Here is a 12,225-nt window from a genome sequence, read left to right on the forward strand (position 1 = left end):
AAATGAAAGACATCTGAACCGATGACTTCTAATTACTGGTTGTATATAAATATTGCCTTTCAAAAATGTTTAGAATTGTAACTGTAAGAGGTAATTATAAGGCTTAAAAGCTGTTTCCAAAAATGCTCTCCACTATCTTGTCCTATTGCTGCAGATGACTAAAGATGCTAATTGGGTCTCTTGGTACATTTGATGGCAGAGGTCATTTCCCTGAGCTATCTTGCTTTCTGCAAATTTCCTTGGGTCATTTTGGGGTTTTAATGATTTACTAAGGCCTTATTTGTAAATATCAAACGTGGGTTTTTATTGAGGAGTTAAAATGAAATAGATACCTCCCTAGGTAGTCATATGTTTGCCTCCTTTCATATTTATGTATTATGTGCATACAGTTTATCCTGCCAGACAGTGGTTAGAATGGTTTCCTTTTAACAAGTGGAAACTGCTTGTTTTCCCCTTCAACAGACGTTAAACTATCCTATGTTTGTGAAGGTGCTTTCATTTTTGTACGACGGAGGACGATGCTCACAGTATGAGTTTTTAAAAATGGTTTAAAATAACTCCAGGCCATGGTGCTTGCACTGAGATGCTTGTGCCTGAAATGTGTATCCTAAAGGCTTCCCTGTGAGTGCAATAGGAGATGGTGCTACCCAGTGATGTGAGCCAGCTGATGTTACCGTTTTTTGAAAAAGAGAGGAAGCATGATCTTTAAGGCATAGGACTAGGAGGCAGTAGATCTGGGTTTAATTACCAGTACTGCCACAAATTTCCCATGAAACCTTGGGCAAGTCACTTAGCCTGTCATTGCCTTAGTTTCTCCATCAGTGCAATGGGGATGATAACACTTCCCTCACAGAGAACTCCTATGTACAGTCCACTAGTATGATTGTTACCAACATTGTTTGTTTTAACTCTGTTTCAATTTTTGTAGGCCAAGCTTCCAGATTTGCAGCCGTTTCCTTCTCTGGATGGCGACACTGTGACACAACATGAAGAACTTGTGTGGATGCCAGGGGTCAATGACTGTGACCTGCTCATGTACCTCAGGGCAGCAAGGTACATGAAGCCAAGATAACCCAGCTTCCCCAGAGCACTCAAGCTGAAATATGGGACATGGCCTAAGAACGTTGGGCTAAGGTTGCCCATCGTCCGGTGTAGAGGCAGTATCACATTAGAATGTTAAGAAGTTGATTTTTTTTTTTTAGGTTGGGAGCCAGTGTCAAGACGTGATGGTGTTAGGCTAGCTCCAAAGCTATTTTGGGTCGTAAAGGAATGTCACATTGGGCTGTCTCTTTTGGATTGAAAACAAAGTATATGTGCAACATAAATAGTGATGTAATATCTAAAGTGTACAGGTAAATTAGGGAAGTAAAAGCTGTGAATAAAATAACTGTGACAGTATAGAATTCCTTCCTGTAGTAAATATTCTTTTGGCAACCCTAGGTTGCCTAGCTAAGATTCACCCTAATACTATGAACTATGCCTAGGGAGTCGGATCAAACAATTTAGATCTTTATACATAAAGCTCAGGCTCCCAAAATAGTGGATCAGGCATTAACTCAGGACGTGTGGATAAATAATCATTTTTAATTTGTAATAAACTAATGACTTGGCACCCTACAGTTAGTTCCAAGACAGCTTGCTGACTTAATTAAACTAAAATTGTGATGACAGGTAAGCTGTCTGGGGCAGGACTACATCCTCATATGAGGTGGTATTCCTAGCACAATGCTGATTGGGCCTCTGGGTGCTACAGTAATGAAGAATTAAATTATGCTAATATCTTGGAGTGAGTCTTTGAATAATACCTTGAAAATTATCCAGTACTAAAAATAGCCCAATACTGAAGACATGCAGGTGGGCAAAACAGAGCCCTGAAAATGGTGATTTACAATGTAAGTAGCATCTGTATATTGCATAATGTGTGCAATTAGAGGATGAATTGTTTCATTTTATTTTTTAACTATAAAGGAGCATGGCAGCTTTTGCAGGGATGTGTGATGGAGGATCCACAGAAGATGGCTGCGTTGCAGCCTCTCGCGATGACACTACGCTCAATGCACTCAACACAGTAAGTATCCAGAAGAGTTGACTCTGTAAAAGAGTTCCCTGGTTTTATTTCATTTTAAGGGGCCATCTAATGTATGCAGCACATGGATAACAGATGTATTAACCCTTAACTAGAGCATGTCTGGAGTCATAGCATGATCTCATCTGTAGCCTGGGACTTACTAACTTCATGCTACTCAACACCTCATAGTTACCTCCTCAATCATCTACAGTTTTCCAAGTGAGTATTTTAGAGAGAGAAATTATTGTTCTGTATTATAATCAGTTCATATGGGTCATCCCAGATTTAATTGTTATCTTCCGAAGTTTCCATAAAACATAGGGAATGCCTGACCTGACTATTGGTCCTTTCAATCATCCATTTGGCTCCTATCAGTAACAAATACCTGGTCTTTCATAAAGGAAGAGAAACCGATAATGCACTCAATTGCCTATTGTCCAGTTCTTTATATGTGGGGAAGGATCTCCTTCTGACCATTTCACAGTGATCACTTGGAAGCATGTGATTTGATTCTCTCTCTCATTAACTTATCTTTCATGGCTACAAATGCTGTTAGTGGCCCTCAAAAATATATAGCTCTTCTTAAAATCCAGTTACAGTAGTTGATTCAATGTTTTTGGTACTGAACAGCACCAGCTGACTCTATGTAACATAAATATTGCATTTTATTAAGAATAAATATACATGTAATTTCATGGAGTGTCCTGTTCATGTTTTAAGGAACAGGCTGAAAAAATTGTCTTGTGTGACTGCCATATTTTTCAATAACTCAGTAAAATCTCATCTAGTTCTTCTTTCAAGGCTAAATAATCCTAGTTTTTGGAGTCTCGCCACACAACTGATTAATTTAGTTGACCTTTTATTGGATATTTTCCATCTCCACTATTTCCTCCTTAACTTGCCATTTTTCTACTCTGAAAAGTGACCAGGGTAAAAATGGCACAACTTTACTTATTGGGTCTGTTCCCTATATGTATTCAGAGTTGTATCCGCTGACTTTAGTGACAGATGAAGTTTTTATTTGTTTTTTAATATCTGTTCAACCTGCCAAGCAAATCCTATTGGGAATGAGCTGTTGTAGTGTTTCATTTTGTGCATAATCTACAAGATTATTTTGCTAAATTCCCATCACTCACACCTAGGAAAGCTCACCGAAGGCAATGGGGCTTCTGCATGTGTAAGTGAGATCCTAATTTGGCCTGCAGAACCTTTAGTACTGGTGATCACATGCAAGATGGAAAAAAAATAACAGCTGGAGACTCAAGGTATGTCTACGTTGCAATTAGACACCTGCAGTTGGCCTATGCCAGCTGACTCTGGAAGGGCTGCTTAATGGCAGTGTAGACCAGGGATAGGCAACCTATGGCACGCGTGCCAAAGGCGGCACGCGAGCTGATTTTCAGTGGCACTCACACTGCCCAGGTCCTGGCCACCGGTCCGGTAGGCTCTGCATTTTAATTTAATTTTAAATGAAGCTTCTTAAACATTTTAAAAACCTTATTTACTTTACATACAACAATAGTTTAGTTATATATTATAGACTTAGAGAAACAGACCTTCTAAAAACGTTAAAATGTATTACTGGCACGCGAAACCTGAAATCAGAATGAACAAATGAAGTCTCGACACACCACTTCTGAAAGGTTGCCGACCCCTGGTGTAGACATTAGGGCTCTAGGAGCAGAGCCCGGTCTCCAGCTTGAGCTCAAACATCTACACTCCATTTAAACAGCCTTAGCCCGAGCCCCGCAAGCCCAAGTCAGCTGGCATGGGGCCAGCCACTTGTTTTTAATTGTAGTGTAGACATACCCTTGGATCCCAGGTTAAATTTGCAGAGCTGCCAGCTAGAAACCATGTCCACTGAGTACATTATATGGAATCGTTGAGAGACTATAAACTGAATTTTCCCAATGCAGTTTTTACAGAGCTATTCTTAAAAGTGGAACTACACTTTAAGGGGAAGATTACCAAACCAGACAGTCGTCCTGACGAGGATATGTTGTTCGATTTTTGTTTGTTCCATCTTTTTTAATTCACTTGGGCAGTCTATTTTTAAACTTCTTTGCTGCAGACTGGACCAGCATCTTCATTTAGCGATCCACAATGACTTGTGTCACTGTCCTCAAAAGAATTATGTGGGCTCAGAGCCCCAGAGCATACATGAGAAGTTGACTACTTTTGTCCACTGTGCAAGTTAGTCTGCTCTCACTAACCAAAAAGAAACTATTTATTGATACCAGCAAAATTCACCGTCTATTCTACTTCTGCAGATCATTTAATAGTGAATAACATCAGTGCTAACCTGTGGTACTATGCAGTTAACTTTCGTACACTCTGAGAGGCATTTGCTATGGCTGTCTCTAATTGCTTGAGTAATTTTCTTTTGTAACTATTTATTTAGGCAGTTAACAAGTTTACAAATCATTGGCATGTAGGTGTCAGAAATAGAGCAATAACCATTACAACAGTGAGCTTATTTTTTTTTGTTTAGAGAACATTATGCAATAATATAATAATCAAATCTCTCTCTCTAACGGTGTTACAGTAGTAGTAGTATTTATATTAGTGTAGTGCCTAGCTGCCAAGCCATAGATCAGGACCCCATTGTGCTAGGCAATGTATAGGGTGAGCCTCTTTACACCATCCAGGATCTGTTGTTTCTGATGAAGCTACTGATCCTACTCATATCTGTCAAACCAAGCGTGTCTATTAAATGTAACCAGCGAATTTTTAACCTACAGCAAGGCATTTCCTTGCTTGTTGCTGTTACAGAACTATTTTGCTTAATATATTGTCTTATAATGGAACCTTACCAAAAATTTCCAAATGTTTTAAACATGTGTGGAACTTATGTTGACTTTCAAAAGGTTGGTTTGAGAGAGAAATTTTTCTTTTTTAGGGACACTTTGAAGTTAAAAACATGTGTTTTTAATATACAAATGTCCTTATCTATGTTACATTAGCTTACTAACCAGCATTTAAATATTATATTTTAGTTCTTGGCTTTTTTGCATTTCATTCAGTTTGGGACAGTAAAACAGTAGTCATTTTTGTTGTCTGGTTTTTATGCAATATACCACAGTGCTTCCGTGACTGGATTTAAAACATTCCCCTGCAGCAACACCAAACTAAAAACTTTTTTATTTCTATAATGTTTTGTAAAAGTCTTTCCAAATGAAAAAAAAAATACACAAAATAAAATAAACCCCACACTTGAATCTAAACTACCTGACTACTTCCCTTTAAGAAGAGCTCTATATGGCTTGAAAGCTTGTCTCTCTCACCAACAGAAGTTGGTCCAATAAAACATATTACCTCGCCCACCTTGTCTCTCTTTAAGAAGTCATGCTTGTTTGACCCTATCATGTCTACTTATTCAAGTACTACACTTAATTAGCCTCCAAGTCCATTTTAGAATTGAGATAAAACTTGCTGGGCTTCCCATTCCTAAGCTCTCCCATGGCTCCTTTTCTTAAAAGATACACAATGTGTTAATAATTTTCCAATATTCAAGAACAATTGCCATTTTAAGGCTATATTGCACATCCTCATCCGTTTTTCAGCTATTTTACATTTTATCTCCGTCCTTTCCCTTGGGATGGATGCCATCTGATTCTGGTGGCTTACTGCTCCGGAGCATTTTAAGTTGCTCCATAACTTCCTATTTAGAAGACTCAAATCTCTTGTTAAGGCCAATAATCACCAAAGAGCTCTTGGAATTGGAATTTTCCTCCTTGTCATCGATAGTAAAAGACTAATGCAGAAAATTCATTTAACTTCTCTATCCTCTTTAATTACCCTGTTAATCCCTTGGTGGTCTGGAGGGCCTGTGGTTGCACTTGCAAATTTCTTGCATCGCAGACTTATGAGTTTGTCTTTATATATTTGATTGATCTGTTCCTCTTCTTTTTTCCCCTTTGTATTTTTAATATGCACCTTATCTAGCATCGGCTGTTTTTTCCAGTCAGTTTATGTTGATAGCATAAGATTTCCACTTTGTAAGTCATTTAATAAACCTAATAAACTTCTAATTTACCCCTTAATCAAGCTAGTTTTATTCCTCCTTTTTTTGCACTTTATATTTTTGGTTGCTTTGAGGTGGTGTAAACCATCTGTGCCTTTTATATAGTGCCTTGCATATCCCCAAGCTAGATCTTAACACCTTAAGTCTTATTTACTTTACTGTTCTGGCAGCTGCTAACCATTCCTCATAATTTTTATGTCTAGTCTTTTCAAGTTCATCACTACAGAGCTGCCCTCTTATGATATCTTATTGTGCAGTGGTCACAATTGCCCAGTGAAGTTCTTACTTTCACCTTCTGTATTCAGCGATTACATAAGAACTGCTGCTTCTTGTAGACATTTTGGTAGAAGTCCTCTGTTCCTCTCTGTCTGGAACGATCCTCCTTTCTACCACCTTCTCAACCATGCATAGTTCCAGCTAAGGAACTTGGGCTGGGTAGCACTTCCAAAAGGACTATATATAATAGGCTTGACGTAGGCTGCTGGATTTCTGTCATGTTCACTGGTTTATTCACTCTTGAATCCAGGTACTCGAGGTATATTTTTGGAGCGCACTCTGTATAAATGTTACATGCATCGTGTTTTAGAAGTTCCTGAAGATACCTACATATAATTCATATTTCAGGTTTGTTTCTCTAGATAAAAATACCTTTTTCTGAGTGGCAGTTTCCCACTATCTGAAAATGCATTTAATCCAGTTAAAAGTGGACTGTCTAAGTAGCCAAGACCCTGTCTAGAAGGTTGATCTGAGTTACAGCAGACTCCACTTAACATAGGTGTGTGATGTTCTGACAAAAGCTGTAAGAGATTAACCAGCCATCAAAGTCATTGAGACGTCAGTGGGTGCATGACTGAGCCCTAGTTTTTCATCTGACTGGTGCTGTTGCCTGAGCTGCAAAGAATTTTGTTTTCTTGACATGATGCCATCTTCCCTCCTCCTCCAGTGTCTGTCCACTTAGCGCAGGCTTTGGGTTTGCCCAACAAGCTAGTTCTGAGCAGCTGGTGCTGTACTAAGTTGGTTTTTGTTTAGAAATTATGATATGTAGTTTGGAAGATTAATCGAAAAAATTGATATGCTGTATGATTTCTTATTATGGAAATCCAATAAACTTCAGAGCAGCACTTCATATAAATCAGACTTGACAAGCTCCTTTGCTAGTGTTTTATTTATGTAATAACAGAGTGCTGTAGCCCACAGTATGATTTATTGTTAATTATACCAGATAGAAATGAAGATCAGGGATGATGCCATGCAGCGTATATTTTCTAGTATAACAACTCCTTCCAGTGATTATTTACTTAATAGCATGGGTAAATTTCAGCTTCCATTCCGTGGTTTTGATGTCAGGTTTTCATGCTGTATTTATAATGCGTCTCCCAGCAAATCAAGAGCAGCAGAAGTTTTCATTTGGAGATCATTGACCCCCTAATGCGTTTTGGCTGTCACTTTGGGGGAAGGGGAGAGCCTCCTCCAGAGATTCATCAACAATACTTCCTTTTTAAATGGTGGGAAATCTCTTGCTACTGCTGTTGAATGAGTAGCATGGGGGAGAGAGAGTTCTACTGTCTGACTCTTTAAAGCTAGTTTAAAAAAACCCACTTGTGAACATGAAGGTTTTGATTAATATATTAGATCTTTTAGAATGTTAGTCATGTGAAGTGAGAGCATTGATTTTCAGTTCCGGTTGTCAGATCTTGCATCCAACCATGACATCTTACTCATCTATCTGTGAAATGGGAGACAGTGGAGTATCTTAGATTTGTGTATAATATAATAGCAACCCCACTTTATTTACCTTGTGAATTGGAGAAATACATGGCTGCGGCTCCTGACCCCTCTTTTGGGTCAGTGTGGGTAACATCATGAGACATTCAAAGAGCCAGGAGAATTAACATGAATTCTTTATATTAATATTGGTGATACTTTGCACTTATATCGCCCTTTTGGTCCAGAGCTTTCCAAAGACCAGTAAGTATCTCAATTTTAAAAGACGTCTTTATGCAAAAGAGCTGGGACTTGAAATTTAGGAATTTTTGGATTCCAGTATTTTTTTTGTCCTCTCCAAAGTAATGGCAAAATTTGTAGCTACTCACTTAAAAATATTCTCCTGCAATGAGTCTTTCCAAGTCAGGTCAGTTTAATTTAAAACTATTTTAGCACTCTCATTTTGTGCAATTATTAATGAACTTACAAATGAGTAGCCCACTCCAGGAACACATTAGATGTGGAAAAGGCTTTTGACTGCAGTGGGAAGGGCTAAGAAAAAACTCTTGCAGATGTATCTTCTTATGAATTAGTGATATCAAATTAATATATATAAGGCCAAACCATTTCACTCACTGTCCTAACTGCTTGTGAACGTTGGGGAGAGCTAAATAGCTTCTGCTGCCTTCCACACTAGAGAGAGCTGCATTTCAGTGGTGGGTAACTTGATCCAACTGTGTAAGGTCAGATTGGCCCACAAGGGACAGAAGTTGCAGTTTCCAAATGAAAAGATGAAGACGGGTGGCCCTGAAGTCCAATCTGATCCTATTCCAAGGTTTCAGTTTGGGGTAAACAGTGAAACTAGCCATGTATTTATGATGCTTATGCCTTCTCTCACCCCATTGCACACCCATACAAGCACCAGATGCAACATGTTAATTTTGCCAGACCTTTCCTAAAAGTGGGAAATCATATACCTGAACCACCCCTTCTGTTGAGACTGGAAAAATATTTGGAGGAATGCTTATAGCACTTCTGGTGGATCAGCACGTCATGTCCACTTTTCATTCTGCCTGCTGAAAAAGCAGTGAAGGCACATGGCAAGATGCACAGATCTGGGCTATCAGGCTACTGTTTGTTGTGTCAGGCAGCTCAATATATTTTTCACATGCCCTTTTAAAAAAAATATGTTTTGGGAGAAAGTATTAAAATTCTTCTCAAAGGGTGTCGAAGGGAGAATTGACACTGAATTTGCCTTTATTAGCTCACAAATCAGCAAGCATAAAAGAACAGATTAACAAGAACACCAGAAAACATACAGACATAGTCTCAATAAGCGCCAAGATTTAAAATTATCCCTCAGCATCAGGACTCCTCTCAACTGCATGTAGAACGCTGGATTCATTCCATCCTTATGACTTACAAATCTGAAAGCGTATTTGCCTCCCAACATAATAGGAGGATGAGCCCTTTTCTTAATATCTGGAGCCCTATAAATCTCTTCCTTAATTAAAATTCATAAGCCATAAGTGCACGTTGTACAGCCATGTCTACATACTGCGTGTCCATGTAATTTACTTCAGTTTAATTTATACTAATGCATTAGGTGTCCTTTCTCATCTTTTCTCTGTGTGTATTTTGTTAAAAATGCAATAAATTTTTAAGTCGTAAAGAGAGAGATGTGTGTCATGTGAGTGGTTATGCAGAACGGTCGGGGGAAGCAAAATAAAAAAACTTATTTTTTTATTGTACTGGTAAAGAAGTGACACGTTCAGACTAGCAAGCAATAAGCCTCCAGCTCCAATGTATGCATTTTTGAGATGCAGAGCAAAAGTCAACTGTGCATTTCTGTCAAGTGGGTAGTTCCTGGACTGTGGTCCACAGAGCATTTGTTGTTGGTCTCTTGAGATCTCATTGGTCATGTAGTGTAGGCTCCTCATCCTTGCTTTCAGCATCTGACTGGCATCAGATGAAGCTAAAGCTCCATTAAATGCTTTCCTGTTAATATTTTTCCATGTAAATTGCCATAGTTGCCACAGGGGTGTTGTGCAGCTGTCAATGGGAGAGGAAGCGGTCTAATGATTGCAGATGGGAGGGCAAGTGTCAGTGAGATAATCACTGAATTTGAACCATGCTATCAAAACCCTCTTTTATGTAACTTAAACCTCTGCCATTTCACAGAACCCTGAGTAGTATTTCCTATTTTCATTTTGCTTTTGGCCCTGATGCTGCTAGGTGCTGAGTGCTCTCAACTCCCCATTAACTTGAACAGCAGTTGAGGGTGTTTAGCACCTTGCAGGATCGAGTCCTGTAGTTGAGTCCAGCAGACATAACTGCACGAAAGTAAAGAAAGTTAAGTAGCACCAGCATTGGAATGCATATATTGAGACAGTGAAGTCATGGCTCCTGGAATTAGGAAGGTCCAGATGTCTTTGAATGCTCCCGGGGTGTCCAGTCTGTCCCCTCTTTCATTTTTTTTCTCAACAATGTCTCATCCTGCTTTGGATCTCAGAAGTACAATACTGCACTCCCCCTTTTGTATGCTTTACACAAGAAGATCTGGGCCTTCATATATGTCTTCCAAATAGAGAGAAGCCTCCTTTGTGACAGGGCCCTGGTTCCCAGAGTTTGGAAGACATGAATTCTTGCTGTTCTTGTAACTTTTTATTTCTCTTACAAACTCTCAAAAATCCAGTTTATCTCAGAAGTCAGTCTCTGAAAATAACTCAATTGGATGCCTCCATGTGGGAGAGGACTTAAAGATAACCTGTTTTCTCTTGATAAATATTTTGGACACAGAGGATCAAATGCTACAGTCCTTGGTCTGGCTAAACTCTCATTGATTTCCCATGGAGGGCTGAGTTAAGAGTGCAGTATTTGGCCTTCAGAGTTTAAGCATTTTCAAGTTAGAGGGCAAAAGAGTTGAGAAGGACTTCCTCTTCTTCAACCCCACTGCCCTTCCTGTAACCAAGTGAGTACTGTGCCTATGCACGGGATTCCTCAGCACTTTTGCTGGGTTATGAGTGCGTTGTCTTTCATAATGCAGGAAAGCAGAGCCAGGTGATCTGGTGGTTTATGCTATTTGCCTTCGTCTCAGGTCCCTTTTGAGTACTTACCCCTGCTTTTGCCTGTAAATTAAACCACTTGTGGCATGCACCCTAAAAGCGAGTCTGTTCACTTCTCCATTTGCCTCGTTAATGGCTGCTTGATGAATAGCAAATCTTCTATTAAGTTCACCCTCTCCGAAGAAATGAGAGCCACTGTCCATGAGGTTGCCTGAGGCGAGCGCATGGAAGTTGCGGGAGCCGCAGGGTACTACAGTACCTCATGGTGCCTGCGGCTTTGCTCCCCATTAGGAAACTGCGTAGGTCCTTTTACGAGGTACATTTTGGCTGGAGATTGGGTAGCATTGTGGAATACACAGTCTTTCTAGACAGAATTTGGGTACCTGAAAGCAGGAAAAACAGATTTTAAAATGTCTGTGAGGATAAATTGCAAATGCGTCTGCTGAGCTTGCCAGCTCCACAGCACCATCAAGGAAGGGAGCCTCTTAATGCTGCTGCATTGTTTTCAGAAAAGAAAAACGGCTGAGCAAGAGGCTTAAAACATCTGCACAGAAATGCCTCCCTGCTCTGTGGTTAGGAAGCTGGTGTCCCAGATCTGCCAATCCCATGGAAAAATCTCAGTATGGTGAATACTGAACATGAATATAATTTCTAGTGCTAGAAAGCCCTGGTGTGTGTGTGTGTGTGTGTGTGTGTGTGTGTGTGTGAGAGAGAGAGAATATGAATTTCTGAGTAGATTCTTCACATAGTGATGGCTGGTTAATTTTTAACTAGTTGAAAACTCCTTTCTGGACTTCAGATTTATACAAAAAAGAAAGAAAATGCACTTGCTTCGGCCAACTTCCCTTTTCTCATCCTTCTCCCATTGACCTTAATATCATCGTACAGAGCTTTTAAGGGCACCATTCTCAGATTCCAGGACAGGAAATGGTTAATTTACCCATCTGTCCTTATTGTCTCTATTCTCTTAAGTGAGGCCCTGACAAAATTCAGTTTGAGGTTTCTGTGCTGTCCCAGTTCAGGGCATGCATCAAGGGAGCAGTTGTTTTTGGAAGACCAGATTATTTGGAGCGGGGCAGTGCATGTTTTCCCTCCCTGCTTTTTCCTTCAGAAATGCTGCTTGCTGCCTTATGCCGGTATGTTCCTATCCACAACTCAGCCTACCTCAGTGGGAGGTAGGAATTTCCCCCCTGCATTAAAAACTCAGATTTTATAAGGATTTGCAGCATTGGGACAATAACAGATGTGGGTGGCGGCCAGAGATCTAAGATGGCAGAACAGTAGAAGGAAATTTAAAATGAAAACATGCTCTCTGCCTTTAACAGGCTTTTGTCATTTGACATGCATGTTGTTTTTATTTGAGG

At 39.6% G+C, this 12,225-nt stretch overlaps 1 protein-coding gene across 1 annotated transcript in view; it reads left to right on the forward strand.

Moving 5' to 3' along the window:
- Positions 1–12,225, forward strand: part of RERE (arginine-glutamic acid dipeptide repeats) — a 311,393-nt gene that overhangs the window by 174,761 nt on the left and 124,407 nt on the right. Inside the window, exons 8-9 of the mRNA XM_065421264.1 lie at positions 929–1,053; positions 1,969–2,068. Of these exons, the coding sequence (XP_065277336.1) occupies positions 929–1,053; positions 1,969–2,068 (225 nt within the window). The remainder of the gene's footprint in view (positions 1–928; positions 1,054–1,968; positions 2,069–12,225) is intronic.

The sequence above is a fragment of the Emys orbicularis genome, chromosome 22 (assembly GCF_028017835.1).
Source record: "Emys orbicularis isolate rEmyOrb1 chromosome 22, rEmyOrb1.hap1, whole genome shotgun sequence".
Taxonomy (NCBI): domain Eukaryota; kingdom Metazoa; phylum Chordata; order Testudines; family Emydidae; genus Emys; species Emys orbicularis.